Here is a 17,833-nt window from a genome sequence, read left to right on the forward strand (position 1 = left end):
TTATAATTTTATCCATGTCTAATTAGAGATATTAATGGTCAAAGTCTAAAAATATATGCATTATCGACAAACATGTCCAACTAAAATATCCATATAAAAAAATAGATAATATTTTTCAGTGACAATCATGATTCACTAGAAAAAAAGTGATTTAATATATACATACTAGCCTCGTATGCACACGATGCGTGTGAGTTGCAACAACATATTTGTATTAATACTGATATTCAGAATCGTAAAAAATATTAATAGTAATGTGAAAAAAAATGTTGTTTGTACTTATAATTTATTTTTACAAAAATACTATAGAATTGAAATTGAAGATAAAAGAAGTTACACTAGTAGAATAATTATTTATTGCGGCAGTCATTCACTGACCTATTGTTGCGATTTTCGCACCGCTGCAAGTCAACAATAGGTTAAATACATATTGTTGCGGTTCTAAAACCGCGTCAATAAGTCCAACATAAAAACATAAATAGGTCAACCATTGTTGCGGCTATGGGGGAGAACAATGAGATAGACCGAGTGAGAAATTGACACATAAGGTCTGAAGGAGGAACAACAAGGGAACCCTACTCGACGCCTTTTATTATTAATTTTATAAGTCTATTGTTGAGGTTTGTCCTAGGAACCGCAACAATAGATTCAAATATTATTAAAAAAATAATATTTTAATCTACTGTTGCGGTATTAGGTGGAAACCGCAGTAATAGATTTGGTCAAATCAGTGACGAATTTTGAAAAAAAAAAATTCCGTTGACATCTATTGTTGCAGTTTTCACCCACAATTGCAACCATATATTGATTTTCAATTTTTCCTTTTTTAACGTGGTTTATTGCTGCGTATGGGTGAAACTGCAACAATTCAGGCGCATCAATAACAATTATTCTACTAGTCTTGGTCTATGCTTAATTCATCTCATCAGTTTAACTATTTCACTTGAATAACATGTTGACTACGATAATTTTGATATCAAAAATACAGATATGAGTTCTACTCTATTTTTTCTCCCGATAATTTATGAATTTTAAATTTATTTCCTTTCTATACTCCTAATTGTGATTGAATATTTAGGTAAAAGAAAACTTTGTATTTTTGGCTTTATAATTGTTGGAAAATTTCTTTGTTATGTAGTTTTCTCATTGTAAGTAATGTTTTAATGGCAATCTAATTTTTTTTTTATGTTAGTTTCATCTTTCTACAACTTTTCATATTATGTATAATTGTAGTTCAGGAAATTAGGGATATATAAGTCTTTTTATAAGAGATACCGTAGCTCCCCTTTGACTTATATATTAAAGATATATTAAATGTTATTCTTGGGGTATATCATGCCGTGATACATACAGATGTATTATGAATGAACTTTATTTATAAAAGTTAATTAGTCCAACTTACAACTACAATAAGTTCTAATAGAACAAATCCTAACTTATTGTATTTAGGCTTTTTGTAGAGGAGATGAATACACCTACCAATTTGGTATTACACACTTATAATAGACAATTTAAAAGTAATTACTTTCTCCAATATAATAACTGTAATAAATGAGTATTATATGTGAATTGTGAGATATAAAATATTCATTTGTTGCGTTTATTTTGTTATCGAGGAAGTATCATTTTTTAGTTGAATTATTGCTGTTAATAATTTATATTATATATGGATAGTATACATATATTATCATAAAATTATAAGGAAATAATATTTAACATATTGGTAACAACTTAACAAGATAAGGTCTATACTAGTTAGACTAATAGAATAAACGTGTACTTTATTTATTTCTAAATAAATACTCCCTCCGTTTCACAATATAAGACACGCATGATGTTCATTTTGACCATTAATTACTCTCAATTTATGTTAATAGAAAGTTTTAAAAAATAATATTATTATAGTATTCTTCAAGACGAATCAAACGGTATAATTTGTATAATTTCTATTTATCGTATTTGAGAGATATTTGTAGTCAAAGCAAATTTTCGTAAAGCGTGAATGACTTATATATTGAAACAAAGGGGGTACAACAATTTGATTTTTACTTATTTCAAAGTACAACTTTGACTCCCTCACAAAAAAGTACAACTTTGACCATTGATATCTTTTATCATCTATTAGTACAACTTACAAACAATATGTGATACGAGTCAATAGTTTTATATGTGATTATATATCGAGTTAGTCCATTCTTAAACTAAACTGAATTAAACTGCAAAAATAACTAATTAAACTGAGTTGAACTATCTAAACTGAACTAAGATAAACGAAATTTCGTTAATTCAGTCCAAAAGAACAAAATCTCAACCTTTTTGGGTGGTGTGAAGGCTATACAATACAAGGAAGAAAATGGAGGATATCTGGCGCATGACAAAAAGAGCAAAAAGAACCGCCCCACCCCACAGGCCACCCACAGCTGCATTCTCTCTCTTCTCCCTCACCCACTTAACAGTGCTAGCTCAATGTGCACTTATTATTATTTGGGAACTTCACTTTTCGATCTCTTAACTACAATTACTACTTTAATAGTTTAATTCTACCCAAATTCTCCTCCTTTTTCCCTTTCTTCCATAAAACAAACACTTCACACTCTTCCCACTTCTACTTCTCTTCTTGTCTTCTTCCTCTGTAAAAAAAAAAAAAAAAAAACTTCACACTTTTCAGGGTCCTCCATTTTTCTCTCTTGGGGTTTTCTTCAAGTGCTTCAAAAATGGTGACCACTTTATGTTCTTAAAATTTCTGGGTTTTTTGTTTAGGGCTCTGCTTCTTGAGAGAATTCAATAAAGATCTCATCTTTTTTCTGGGTTTTTGTTTTTCTTCTTCTTCCTCCAAAAATGGAGAGAAATAAGCTCAAATTGTTGCATTTATCCTTGCTTTTTTTGTTGAGTTTTGCTTTATGTCAGAATAACCCAGATGAAATCAGTGGGATTTACATTGTTACTCTGAAGCAAGCACCTTCTGCTCATTTCTTCGTCAATGATTTGAGTAAAAGACATAGGAGTGGGTTCAAAAAGCATGTTCCTTCTACTAAATTGAACACCTTTCACAAGCTTAGGTAACGCATTTATATTTACATTTTCAGTTCAGTGATGATTAAATTTCTAATTTGGGTTGTAACACTTGTGTGTTCTTAGTAATTATGGTATTTAATCATTTTTAGAAGATATTTTTTTTTGTCAATTATTTTGGAGTTGGGACAAAATATGCAATTATTATTATTTTTAGTAGTATATTGCAATTCTAAGGAAATCATTTCCTTTTATTGTTTGTTGTATGATATGATGAATGATGGATGAAGTGCAACGGTCAAATATTTTGTCTTTTTTTACACCCTGGGAGAATTTGGAAGTTATAGTAATTGGAAATTCCTCATTTCTGTGCATTTGTTGGATTTATAAGGTTATTGTCTGTCTCATTTATATCCTACCTATGTTTGTCTTCTGGCTTCCTGCCAATCTGTCTGAAATCAATTGATTAATTTCTCTTTGGCTTTTTCTCAGATGTATGCGAGGATTGTTCTGTTAATATATTGATTTTAGAAATTTCAACAACTGTTTTTACTGCATACTAGTAATTACTAGTTTTCCTCTAGTGTAATTTGAGCTTTATAAGAGATGTATCTGATTTTGCCCTCAACAATGTGATTTATCCAGAAATATCTCTAGATCGGATCGTCACTATGGGTCATATATTGCACGAGTCCATGATTCGTTGTTGAGGAAGGCGTTGAGAGGCGAAAGATATCTGAAACTGTACAGTTATCACTACTTGATCAATGGGTTTGCTGTGCTTGTTACACCCGAGCAGGTATAAATAATAAATGTATAATGTTGGCCATTTTATGTTATGCTTTTGCCACATTACTTCAAAGGATTAGCTAAGGCCTAACAGTCCCATTACTTTACTTTACGTGTTTCGTTCTAGTGCGCTAAATGACTGTGTCCCCGTGGCCCCCCCGAACAAGTCCCATCCCTTTCTTTTCCCATTTCCCAATCCAGACATGTAGGGAACTTAGTTCTTGAGTACACAATCTCCTAGGAGTCCCACCCTCCATGAAAGACAATTGTAAAATCCTCTGTTTCAGAACATTTGATTTGCATTGTTTTCAATGAGTTATTATCTTTTTGTTATAACGGACGTGAGAGAGAAACAAATTATGAATGCAAAAACAATAAAAACAGACAACAGATTTACGTGGTTCACCAATTTGGCTACATCCACGACAGAGAGAGAATATTTTATTATGAGAAGAGAACAAATTACAGAGAGAATAGAGTGTTTTTCGTAGTCTAAAAACCTAGAATAGAAATAACATATTTATATTCCCGTCAGAAAACGCGTTTCCGCGTTTACCGGGCAGCCGCCCGATCGGGTCGGGCGACATCCGCCCGATCGTTGTTCGGTACTTCGCCCGATGACATCGGGCAATGTCCTTTAATACTCAATTCTTCTGCTCGTCCCGGGCCCGATTGGGCTGCCTCGCCTGACCCGATCAAGCGATACTCCAAAAATGCTCTTCGACGCTTTTCGACGCATTTCATCAAACACATTCAAGGCATAAACTCTTACACTTTTGAATGTGGTCTTTTAATGCTATTGTGTTAGTCTTGCCTAGGCCATATTATCTATGAAAATATCTTATTGGCTTCGAAAGTTGATATGTATGTTGCAAATGTTGACAAGAATTAATGCATTATATTTGGCATGATACATAGGACTATGAAGCTTCCAGTTTGCTGACACCTACTTTATATGTCATCTTTTAGGCGGACAAGCTTTCTAGAAGAAGAGAAGTGGCCAATGTGGTACTAGACTTCTCTGTGAGGACTGACACTACGCACACTCCCGATTTCCTAGGTTTGCCTCAAGGAGCATGGCCTGAGAACGGGGGATATGATTCTGCTGGAGAAGGGATTGTGATTGGATTTGTTGATACTGGGATTGATCCTATGCATCCTAGCTTTTCAGATTCCCTAGAAGCAAATGCATATCCAGTTCCGCAGCATTTCTCTGGAATTTGTGAGGTTACTAAGGATTTCCCTTCAGGCTCTTGCAACAGGAAACTTGTCGGGGCAAGGCATTTTGCTGCATCAGCCATAACAAGAGGGATTTTCAATTACAGTAAGGACTATGCATCGCCATTTGATGGTGATGGTCATGGGACGTAAGTTTCTTCTGCTTTATGGTGCTATCAGTATTTAATTGTCCTCTAATGTCGAAGTGCCTATCATGGTAGTTTGAGTAGTCTTGTTCACAACGGGCTATTACATGTTCATAATGACTCTAGTTGTGAATGACATAACATTGACATTTTGAACTTTTAATTATAAGTCATGAATAATAATAATTAATAACAATAGTAGTTAAGGAATTGTTGATAAGAAGCAAGTGGGGTGATCATTGCACGTCTTTGGAAGTGGGGGTGATCGTTGCATGTCTTTGCAATTAGGGTATATTGTTGCACGTCTTTGCATTTTCCGAGGCTCCATCTCACCTGGGCGGTCTGATGGTTGCATGATTGTCATAACAAATCAAACAACAGCAGCAATATCATCGTCTATTAACTCAGTTAAGGCAGCGGTAGTAATGTGTAGAACTGAATAGTAATAGTGACTAGAGGTCTCAGGTCTACAATGATCGTAGTCACAATATCAACAATAGCGATAACAATGTTGATACTTGTAGTGACATTAATAGCCCTGAGACAAAAAAATGTGCCAATTACTAAATAAGAAACGAGAATAAAGTAAAATAAAATCAGCAAAAGATTAAAGTACAAACCACAAAGAGATGACTTTATATCTTTAGTAACATGTCCATAATAAATAAGAATCACATGAAGGAGGGGAAGGGATCTGAAGGGAATTAACGCAGAACACCTACGTATCTATCTTTAGTATAACAAAAAAGATAAGATCTTATATTGGTGGTCAATCACCTAAAGTCTAGCTTGCCACAGTACCTTGTTTAGTTTCCTATCTTAAAAATAAAATGCTAAATACCTATTTGCTTCAAACACCATGCAGTATGCATAGGACTGGAGTTTATAATTTACAATCATTTGTTAAGAGGGTCAAAGATTTTCATATTAGTTACTCAGGGGACAGTTGGATATCTCAGATGATGTCCGACTGGGTATAAGGGCCTAGGCTCTTCACTGATCTCTCTCTTTTCCTTTCTCTAAAACCTTTTCCTTTTCAATGCAGCAAGCAGATTGGGCGCATAAAATCTATAAAAATTTTACCTTGTCAAGCCTAGAGTTTTAAATAAAGACAAGCCTGTTAATGTCTTCTGATTCAATACTCAGTTTGTACTTCTTGTTTAACCCCTTCTAGGGATTGATGACTAAATTTACGACAGGACTCATTCTCTGGGGTCCTATGTATATTATTAATCTAAAGGGGTAATTTTTTTCGGGTCATTGGCTATGTGGTATTACACTATACATAAATTACAGTGTAAGTATTTTCTAACTTGTAATTTTTTAAAAAGCACACCTAGAGAATGAATTTTGATGTTGCCATATATCTTTACTGTCTCTTGGCTATGTATAGGCATACAGCTTCAATTGCGTCAGGAAACCATGGGATTCCAGTTGTTGTATCTGGGCATCGCTTTGGAAATGCAAGTGGAATGGCTCCCCGCTCACAGTAATGCACCTGAACTTGCCTGTCTTTATCAGTTATATTGTATTCCGTAGTTCTTCTTTTAATCATCCTATCATCGTTACGACTTTACGAGGAGAATAATTCCTTGATATCTTCTAATGGAGAGCCAGTGACGCCAATGATTTCAAGTAAAATTGACGGTTGGTGGGGATGGAAAGTTCCGCCTAGTTGTCCCACATTCAAAGGCAATCTTGGCTAATTTATTTGCCTGTTCAGGTTTTGGTCAAACACAAATAGCATTTTAAGCTGTTTGACTGTTAAAACAACTTGCCTGTCTTGAAATGCGTCTGTATGCTGTTCATTCTCTGGAGCAAGAAACTTTTTAGATCTATAACTGTCTAATAGAACACAGTTTTTTATGGGCTGTTTTCTGAATTACTGGGGTCTTGTATTTGATATGCGTAGTCTATTTTTTTTTTCTTCTACTCGTGTTGGAAGTGTAAATTTTCTCCGCCCTCCCCCTCCCTCTCCCCCTCCCCCTCTTCTTATGCAGATCTTATGTGAAAATTTTAGTATGAACATCTAGGAGACATACCCCCTCTATCGTATACTGCGTTCTTTGTTAAACTTGTACTGTGTCATACACCACTTAACTGTGTTATCAAGAGCATTTTTAAGTGAGGCTGGGGTGCGAGGCTAAATAGTCAGGCATCTATCAGCAACTTGTATTCTTGCTCAATGAACGAAAAGGCTACAGCATGCTGTCACTGAGTTGTTCATGACAACAACCTCTGTTGTCAGTCAATGACTCACAATATAGCTCATATTTCTTAAATCACCGATATATCAAGGGACGTACCCCCTTTTTCGTATATTATATACTTGTTAAACTTGTACTGTGTCAAACACTACTTAACTGTGTGATCAAGAGCATTCTTAAATGAGGATGGCGTGTGAGGCTAAGTAGTCAGACATCTATACAGCAAGTTGTAATCTTGTTCAATAGCTTGTGATCAAGGGACGTACCCCCTTTTTCGTATATTATATACTTGTTAAACTTGTACTCTGTCATACACTACTTAATTGTGTGATCAAGAGCATTCTTAAATGAGGATGGCGTGCGAGGCTAAGTACTCAGAAATGTATACAGCAAGTTGTAATCTTGTTCAATAGCTAGGGATGGAACTGAAGATCTACAGCATGCTGTCACTGAGTGATTCATGGCAACAGCCTCTGTTGGAGTCTGCTCCACATCCTCTGTTGGCAGCCAATGACTCAATATAGCTCATTTTTTTGATCACCTAAATATTAGGAGCTTTTTTTTCTTTGGGGGAGGGGTTGGGTTGGGGAGGTGGCTTTGGAATGAAATCGATATGGAAGTAGTCAGTCGAGTATTAAATATTGACTTAAATTAGCTGAACAACCAACAATCACGTGTCTAGATTGGCTGGCTTGCTTAAATCCCTTGCTAACATAAGGAGTAGCGTTGAAAGTCGATGTAGAAAGTCTAAATTCGTTTTCTCTGGGATCCTTTGGACTTTTGATCGACTGACTATTTTAACAGCTATCAGCTATTGTTTAGCATAAATTATGTTTAATTATTGAAGGGATTATGTTCACGTCGTCTTACTCTGATTTTTTTTTCGCCTCTTCTTCAGTATTGCTATCTACAAGGCATTGTACAAGGGCTTTGGTGGTTTCGCTGCTGATGTAGTTGCAGCCATAGACCAGGTACCTGTCAATTATTCATTGTAAATTTTTGGTAGTATTATATTTTTGGCCCAGGCGATGCCCTGGGTTGTTGTATGATAGATAGTCTCTCATGACCATATAGCCTTATCGGACATAATGACAAATCAAAATTATGAAATATGCTGTGTAATAATTTGTCCTTTCCCCCTATATTGTTATTTATCATACTTCCTCCGTTTCTTATACTTGCAAGTTGCATCATGTGGTATGGGCACAATTATTTTGGAATGGAGAGGGATAGAGAGATACAAAGTGAACCCCATGTTCTAGGAGAGAGATAGAGAGAATATATTGCCAATTTAGGAAATGATGCAAGTGATATGCAGTTTCCATTCTAGGGGAATGATGCAAGTATAAAAAAGGGAGGACTTATTTTGTTTTAAAAGATGAACTATAAGATTACACTCGATAAGTAGTCAAGTAATTGATTTACTTGAGTTGCTGGTTAAAGGCCTGTTATGACCATCTTTTTAATTATTTTCTATAATCATGTATGAGGCTGACAGAGTGAAATCTACTGAATGGGGGAGAGCACCACGTGGAGGATATGGTGCCTTCACATTGGCTTTGGCATATATGTATAGATTAGTAAGTAACTTCTTTAGAAAACATCTTAAGTTTGAAGGAGGATATTACAAATTTACCCAACTGCCAGATATCATGAAGTCGTCCTAGGAAAATTGTGAAGGTTATACTACCAGGCTGCAAACACCAGGAAATTGGTCTGTTTGCATGGTCCTTATTCGTTTCCTTTCTCTCTTCCTCCCTTCCATGGCTGGTGGGGCCATGGCCTGTGGGGGTGAGCGAGAATCTCCTGCAAAATTCCTTTTCATAGATGCTTAGTCTCTGTTTAGCTTATAAAAGTTGAGAGGGCTCTTTGGTAGGTTAGTTCAATCAATTTTCTGTCCTTCGAAGGGATTATGGAGGAGGAAGTTTCTTTTGGTTTCCTCTTGACTGACTGAATATATTTCTACTCATGTTTGCAGGCAGCTCAGGATGGTGTTGACATTATTAGCTTATCAATCACTCCCAATAGGCGTCCTCCAGGAGTTGCCACATTCTTCAATCCTATAGACATGGCCTTATTGACCGCTGTCAAGGCTGGTATCTTTGTGGTACAAGCAGCAGGAAACACTGGTCCAGCTCCACATAGCGTTTCTTCCTTCAGCCCATGGATCTTCACAGTAGGTGCTGCTTCTCATGACAGAGTGTATAATAACAGCATAATTCTTGGCAACAATGTGACGTTGTCTGGCGTTGGATTTGCATGTAAGTTCCATTTGCATCTTATGCTGTTTTTATTTTGCAGGAAGCTCTACCCAAGCTGTGATCTCCACTGTCCACACATGGACCAGATGCTTAGATAGTCTACATTGTTTATTTTTCTATTCAGCTCAATTTTAGTTTATTGGCTGTTTGGCATCAATTTTTGTTTATGTTTAAGCTACTGCACGATCAATATAGGTTTATTGCTAAGAGAACAACTGCTCGTAATAAATGAAGGTGCCAATGCTATGATCTAGTTTAAGAAATGTGGTTCGCGGCTTGCCGAATCCCCAAACTGTTTACAATGACAAAGTATGATCTCATAAGAGGATGATAACAGTGGCATTGTTTCGTCGATAAACCGATAAAGTTAAGCTCTGCTTGCCATCAAAACAATGGTAGTAATCAGATTAGCAAATATGCCTTGGGGACTGAAATAAAGGTCTGGTGACTAGTGTGGCTAGGCTTTTCCCTGTTCAATCTAGACCAATTTTTCGACTTTGCTATGTTATACATTTTATTTCAGAGCAACCTTATTGAGGAGCCTGTTTGCTAAGCCGACCTTTGTAACCCCATGGCCCTATTAAAGCCTAATGCTTTTTTCTAGTGTAATTGCTATAAATTTCAGCCTATAAGATTATTTGCTGGAAATCCAGATGCAGCGACACTCATATGGGGTAGCAAGGAACAAGCTCCCAGACCCCATTTTTGATAAAGGATATTGTGTGGTGGTACTTGGGATCTTTCAGGGCTTGGATATGTATCTTAGGAAGGATGAACAAGAAAAAATTTCAGAGAGTGGATTGCCAGTTTTCCCCTGCCAAACTCACCAGTTATATCCACCTCTGCACTAACCATCCATGGCGCAGGCATGTGCCACTACGGATCATACATATTTTATGGGTTAGAAAGTTGGCTATTTTGTAGGCACTGGGTATTTGAGAGCTTGTGGCTTTTCAGCAAGGAGATTAGCGAGCTTGAAGAATTGAGGGAAATCATATAAGAAGGTTATTGACATTCATTGCTATAAATGGAGTCCAAGAACAGTTTGAACTTTGAGGAATAAGGGTTCATCATCAGAAGTCAATTATGCTGGGGAATCATAAAGGAACTTAATTTTTTGAGGCAATTAATAAAGGAGGTGCCCCCCTTTTTGTGTTTTGTATTCCTTCTTAGTTGGAAAGCTTGCATAGTTACTTAATTGTCCATATGTCATGGTCTGGAGTATAGATGCTTCTAAGAATACTAGGTAAGATCCATATAAGTTATAACCAAGACCATACCACATAGTCTAGTATTTTCGTGTTCTCAATATATATTTATGAAACAATATCAACATCAATATTGCCACAATGCCTCTTCCCTAGGGTGGGTTAAGGGGGAGTAGGGGGGTGAGGTGGGCTGGTGGGGTGTGGGGGGAGAGATGTACATTGTCTTACCCCTGTGATAATATAATTAGACATTTTGTCATAATCCATTTCCCAATGCCAAAGAGATAGTTCATCTTTCTGCATCTTCTGAAATCCACATTCGTATAATCTTCATTATATTGTTTATGCTGGTGGGTTAGAAGTACCATACTAGTGTGTGAGCACGATATTATCCGATTGAAGGAGGTGGTGGCGGTGGGCTAGTGATTTAATCTATAATTATAGGTAGTAATAGGAAGCTAGGCAATACAAATTCACTGAGGTCACAAGAGGGGAAATATGGGGATGCTGGTGTGGAGGTGTTACAACTTACAACAGTAGTTAAGGTGGGTGTTTCAGATAATTGGACGAATTGAGTCTGCCAGCCTCTCTAATGATTTAATGGACCTTTTGGTTATTTATTTTGTTTTTGACAGAGATAAAGTGAAGAACTATACTGTGGTTTTGTTTCTCAACGAGTTCTTTGTTTATTCTAGAATGTCCTTAGAAAATTCTTGTGCACGGTATGGCAAGTGTGTCTAGCTTTCAAGTTACGTCAGCCGGCCCGTTTTAGGGGGCTTAGCATTACACACATACCACTTATGTGCATGTGTGGGATGGTAGGTTTCTCGTTTCACTCCGTGTTATTTTGTGGATAAGTGGTGCTTAGTTCTGTATAGCTAAAATTGAAATATTTCTTATCACGAAGATTTTGCAAATTTCTATAATTTGGTCCTGGTCGATGACTTTTATTTGGAGAAGGTGAACTTGCAGTGCGATAAATTTCTCCAATTGGGTAAAACAAGCGTGATTCTGATACACGAATTTCATGCATTTATAATATGTTGACTGACTTGTAACTGCTGATTTAAAGATTTAGACTTTAGTCCCTTGTTGTTTGCTTCTGGCCTGCATTAATGTACAATATTTCTCTTTTTCTATCTGGTTCTGTTTCATCTCAGCCATCTCTATGAACATTGAGCCTTGAAAGTTGAGTTACTTATTTGTTGGTCGTGGTTGTTTGTTTGATCCACAGCGGGAACAAATGATACTGTGTATAAACTGATCTCTGCTGCACATGCTTTATGCAACGACACTACTGCACCAAATGACATGTACATTGGTGAATGTCAAGATGCCAGTGTTTTAAATCCAGAGCATGTTGCTGGAAACCTTTTGATCTGTAGCTATTCAGTACGTTTTGTGCTAGGAGTCTCCACCATCAAACAGGCATTGCAGACTGCCAAGAATCTTAGTGCAGTGGGTGTTGTGTTTTACATGGATCCTTTTGTTTTAGGGTTTCAACTGAATCCAACTCCTATGGATATGCCTGGCATCATAATTCCGTCAACAAATGATTCTAAGGTAAACTTTGAGGAGATTAGAGTACAACAAACATGTTGGGACTTGGGATAGTTAATAATTTTCTGCATGCAAACCATCATATTTACTCGTGTCAAATTGTCAATAGAAGATCTTTCCACTTTCCCCCTCGGGGAAAACATTCTTTTCAACTGCAGTCTCAATTTTCATGACTATCTTCTTTCTCTATGTTTACCCTTGTTAGCAAAATTTTATTTGACAGGTTTTCCTCCAATACTACAATTCCTCTTTGGTGAGAGATGCGACCACAAAGAATATTGTAAAATTTGGAGCAGTAGCTAGCATTTCTGGTGGACTAAATCCAGATTACATTGATTCTGCTCCAAAGGTAATGTACTATTCTGCTAGAGGCCCAGACCCCGAAGACAACTCTCTTGGTGATGCAGACATACTCAAACCAAACCTGATTGCTCCTGGAAATTCAATATGGGGTGCTTGGAGCTCACTTGGCACTGATTCTACTGAATTTCTGGGTATACATTCTGTTACATGATGCTGATCTTGATTGTGAGATGCAGACGATGGATAAATCTAAATTGCAACTGACAATTTTGCATGAAATGTAAACTATATAGGTGAGGAATTTGCTATGATGTCTGGGACAAGCATGGCTGCTCCTCACGTTGCAGGACTTGCAGCTCTAATAAAGAAGAAATTCCCTGGTTTCAGCCCAGCAGCTATTGCCTCTGCTCTTTCAACGACAGCTTCACTTCGTGACAAGAATGGTGGGTACATCATGGCCCAGCGTGCTTATTCCAACCCAGACGTGAACCAATCTCCTGCAACTGCTTTTGACATGGGTAGTGGATTTGTTAATGCAACTGGTGCTCTAGACCCAGGCCTCATATTCGATTCTAGTAAGTTCCGTACTATAGTTAGAAAGCTACTCCCTATGTCCTAATTCATTGCTCCATTTACTTTTCACGGTCTTCAATATACATGTTAACCATTATGCATTAGTAAAAATTATAAACCGTTGATATTTTGAAAGTACATTGTTACGAATCTAACAAGACCCCACTGGATAATAATTTTTCTGCAATCTATGCTCAAAGTTATGAACTTTGACCCTAATAGGAAAGAGAGCAACAAATTGTGGATGAAGGGAATAATGAATTCCAGTAGTTATGGTTTCATGATGAGCTGCTTATGGACTGCCATTCTCTAGTTTGTTCTATGAAGTGTTATGGATAACATGGTCATACAACTGTTCGTGCATCATAACTGCAGTGTAGATCGGAACCAATCTTCTGCAAATCCATAAGACGTGGTCAAAGCAGTTAACATTGCAATCACAGTACTATACATAGGCTCAGATTTTTATTGAAATCATGCACTTAGTTAGAAAGTAGTTGGAAGTTAGGCATATAAAATTGATATATGGGTGTAATTTGGGTAAATGATGGATGCAAGATCTATCAGATTTCATTCATCCTTAAGGATAACTGATGGTCAGACTGGGCCATAGGATAGATAGCCTTGTTAGAGGCGTCCTTGTTTGATGGTCTGATGATGCTTGGGGCTCAACGTATTTGATAAACTTGTGCTGCGGTATGGAGACCAATATCCATTGATGCTTCTATTCTGCCCACTAGTCTCTTCTAAAAGTTACGTCATGAACTTAGGGGATAAGGCACAAGCTGATGTTCCTTGTTGTACCTTCCTGCCTATTTTTTCTTTTTGAATTAGCTGAAGATAACAATGATCATACCTAGAAAGCAGTGAGGAATTCACCCTAATATTTATGGTGGCAACATTTGTTCGGTATTTATGGAATTGATATAGAATCTAATCGCACCATAGTAGACGGAGAAATATCACCTGTGTAGGGGAGGGGAGGGGGAGGGTCGAGAGGGAAGGGGGGATGGAGGTGAATTTTGGTCCCTAATACAAGTAAGATGTTATAGGATGGCTTTCTAGTTTCTAGTAGTTTGGCAATTTTTTTTATATCAATCCCTCCACTCCAAAGTTTTTGTTACTAGTAATATTTTGTTTCTTGATATAGCTCATACTACCTTAGTATGTGTCATTAGGAAGCAGGAGTATAGAGACCCTTTTCTTGTTGCATAAATCAGGACTCAGGAGTAAGTCAGAGGAAGTGGAGAAAATGGTTGAGCATCACCTTTACTCTCTCCGACATGTAAAGCTTTGGTATTCGGATGCCAGGGATGGTGAAGTTGTTTACATGAATATGTAGAGAAGGTTATACCAATTGTCTCATGGCTAACTAGGAAACTATGCACGAACTTCCTGAAATCATGATGATGAGATGATGTCTTTCTATAAGAAATTAAAATTTAGTGTGGTTGCTAGTGTTGGAAAATTTGCACAACCTTGGTTGATATTAATTGAGGAACTACGAGATTTGTTGTGGGCCTGTGGTTCCATGTCGGTGCACATATTTTGTGAATGAACTTTGGCCAACAGCCTTTATAGTAATATAGTACACCTTTTCATCTTTCTCTGCATTCATCTTGGCTGAACAACAACTCCTGACAAATATACATTATTTTGATGCTGCAGGTTATGATGACTATTTTTCTTTTCTTTGTGGCATAAATGGTTCTGCTCCAGTGGTATTGAACTACACAGGTCAGAGCTGTGATGGGATTTCTACCATGGGTGGCTCTGACTTGAACTTACCCTCTATTACAATTGCAAAATTAAACCAAACTAGAGTGGTCAACCGAACACTTCTAAATGTTGGTGTCAATGAGTCCTTTCGTGTTGGTTGGGGTGCTCCTTATGGTGTTTCTGTAAAGGTTATACCGTCATACTTCTACATTGCAGCTGGAGAGAAACAGGTACTGACTGTATCTATGAATGCTACTAGGAATGATACGACTGCTGGTTATGGTAGGATAGGGCTTTTTGGAGATCAAGGTCACATAGTAAACATCCCGTTAACCGTCATTTTTAAATTCTCTTCATGATGTAAGTAGTTTCTGATGACATATAAAATTTTAGAAAGATAATCAATTCTTTCTCTTGTCTGACCATGGAGGTCGGCTGATTCTATTCTTGCTAATGTCGTGAATGAGTGCTGATATTTTTTTTGATTAGATACATGTAAAGTAGCTGTTGTATTCTGATTAGAATGTAGATATGCAAGTGAATGATAATTAAAAAGAACATTTCAGTTTCTGCACCTTTCTTTAAGTAATACTTCTATATTGGGAGTAGAAGCTATAACAATGTACTGCTAGACTATACTAGTTGATGTGGCTAGTCCAAACAATGAGTTTCTGATACATTTATTGAACATAATGCTTGATGAATGAGAAAGGCAAGCCTATTCTTTTTTGTTTTCTTTATTATTCCATCCCGCCGCTACTTCTGTGTAGAGATATTTAGCCTCATGGGTTCTTCACAGTGGGAGTGGTTGATGGATTCTCTGTTGTCATTTGTGCTGGTGGATTGGGAAAGGCGGGTGGTACGCTGCTTGGGATACCAGGGATTGCCGGGAATGAAGGGATGGATGGCCCAGTAGGTGTGGGAAATGAAGGGATGGATGGCCCAGTTGGTGTGGGGAATGAAGGGATGGTTGGCAAACTAGGGAAAGGAAGAATTGGGAAGAAGTGTGGTGGAAGAAGCGGTTCCTGAAACGCTGGGAATGTCATCCGTGTTGGATGTTTGTGGAGAGAGGGTGTTTCCAAAGTTGGCAGTCCGAGCTGTGGTGACTGATCAGGTAAGTTCATTTCTAGCAAATTGCGGGCTGCGACTTGGCGTGATGTGGAGGCAATGAGCGAGAGAGCAAGGAAAATGACAATGGTATGAAAGAAATTGGGTGTAGCATAAGGCATTTTTGGTGCTGATGTTTCTTTGGTGGCAAGATTTTCTTAAACACTAGATTTAAGGGAGGTTCTGAGGCAGGGCTTATTGCTTAGTGAATCTTGAGTCTTAAAGGCGTTTTATAGTATTACGAAGGGGTTGAAAATTGAAATGATGCATGCATGGTAACTCTAATCCAAACCTAATATTCCAAGTCAAGTTTTGCATGTTAGTTGGAAATAGGGAGAGTTCACGTGTTATTTATGAAATTTGACCAGCTTCAAATGTTGAGGGAAAAAAAAGCATGTGCCATGTAGAAGTCCTTAAGTAGATTTAACAAGTGCTAATTGTCCTGAGATTTGACCTAAGATATCATGTTGTTTTTGGTTATTTGGAAAATTGACTAATTATTGTTCATAAGTGTTAAATAATACTTTGATTTATTTGATTATTTACTTCCAGCATCAGTAACTATTGAGGTATTCGAGCTAAATAATATTCTGGTGATTCGAGGAGGAGGCTAAGAATATATTCTAATGCAAATTATTATTGTAATATTGGTTTTGAGGATATTAAAATGTTATATAAAAATGCTAGTAATTATTTTAATATCAAAAATAATTTTGTTGTTTTAGAAATGGTCACTGCTCACTACACACTAATGACTTTATCATAAATGTCCAAAATTAACTTTAACATCAACCCGACAAATTTAATGAACATAAAATAATTATTGGGAGAGAAGGAGAGAGAGATGATAACACTTCTCATCAATTTAAATTTGAAATATCCAAACAAATATATAAACATTAATTTAGTTAGAATATTTTCTTAGATTATTAATTTAGTTAGAATATTTTCTTAGATTCCTTTTAGATCACTAGAATATTATTTAGCGTATATACCTCAATATTTGATGATGTTAGGAGCAAATAATTGAGTATGTATTATGAGTTTGTCTTGTACGAGTCCGCCTACTTTTAAATTAAAATTAGGCAATGATAAGCCCAATATTTAAAAGATAATTAGCCCAATAATGACTAGGTTAATTTATTTCGATGACTAGTTTAATTTATTTAGTGACTAGGTTTACTTTTATATTAAAATTAGACCGTCTTTTTTAATAATTTTTGATGTATTATTTATCATATACCAACAATCGTTTGGATTATTAAAAATCAATTTTCGTTGTTCTTTCCTCGTAGTTTCGAAAAGGTTAGAGGTGAAAGATCTTATCCCCTTCTAAAATTTGTATGAATTTGGTCATTTTAATTTTTTTGAGAAGAATTAATAACTTCAATAGTTTGAGAACAGGTATTACAACATTTACAGTAATTGCGACAACTATATTAGAAATATGATGTGTTCACAACAGCTTGTCAATGAATTTTAAAGTAAAGGTCATGGCTAACACCTTGTTTTAATTATGAAAGCTGAATTTGTTAGAAAGGATGTCGATATTAGACTCTTGATATGCTTGTAAGTTGTAATTAGCATTTAGCAGTGAAAATGTTACAAGTACAACCAAGCATACATAAGACTTAGCTAAATACTAAAAGAGGCAGACAACACTTAGTAGCGGCGAGCGAAATGGGAGCAGCCTAAACCGTGAAAACGGGGTTGTGGGAGAGCAATACAAG

At 36.5% G+C, this 17,833-nt stretch overlaps 1 protein-coding gene across 1 annotated transcript; it reads left to right on the plus strand.

The window, feature by feature from the left end:
• The first annotated feature begins 2,352 nt into the window (after positions 1-2,352).
• On the plus strand, positions 2,353-15,570 carry LOC104895247 (subtilisin-like protease SBT2.3). The gene is made up of 10 exons (XM_010681705.4): positions 2,353-3,059; positions 3,658-3,811; positions 4,771-5,168; positions 6,559-6,654; positions 8,271-8,343; positions 9,351-9,633; positions 12,076-12,404; positions 12,625-12,895; positions 12,998-13,279; positions 14,946-15,570. Exons 1-10 carry the CDS (start codon positions 2,839-2,841, stop codon positions 15,353-15,355), a joined length of 2,517 nt encoding a protein of 838 aa, XP_010680007.1. The 5' UTR covers positions 2,353-2,838; the 3' UTR covers positions 15,356-15,570.
• Positions 15,571-17,833: the final 2,263 nt, after the last annotated feature.

The sequence above is a fragment of the Beta vulgaris genome, chromosome 6 (genome assembly GCF_026745355.1).
Source record: "Beta vulgaris subsp. vulgaris cultivar EL10 chromosome 6, EL10.2, whole genome shotgun sequence".
Classification (NCBI taxonomy): domain Eukaryota; kingdom Viridiplantae; phylum Streptophyta; class Magnoliopsida; order Caryophyllales; family Amaranthaceae; genus Beta; species Beta vulgaris.

Coding starts and splice junctions, on each gene's coding strand:
- LOC104895247 (XM_010681705.4), top strand. CDS start 2,839: ATGGAGAGAAATAAGCTCAAATTGTTGCATTTATCCTTGCTTTTTTTG. Junction 6,655..8,270: donor GGAATGGCTCCCCGCTCACA/GTAATGCACCTG, acceptor CCTCTTCTTCAG/TATTGCTATCTACAAGGCAT. Junction 9,634..12,075: donor GTCTGGCGTTGGATTTGCAT/GTAAGTTCCATT, acceptor TTTGATCCACAG/CGGGAACAAATGATACTGTG.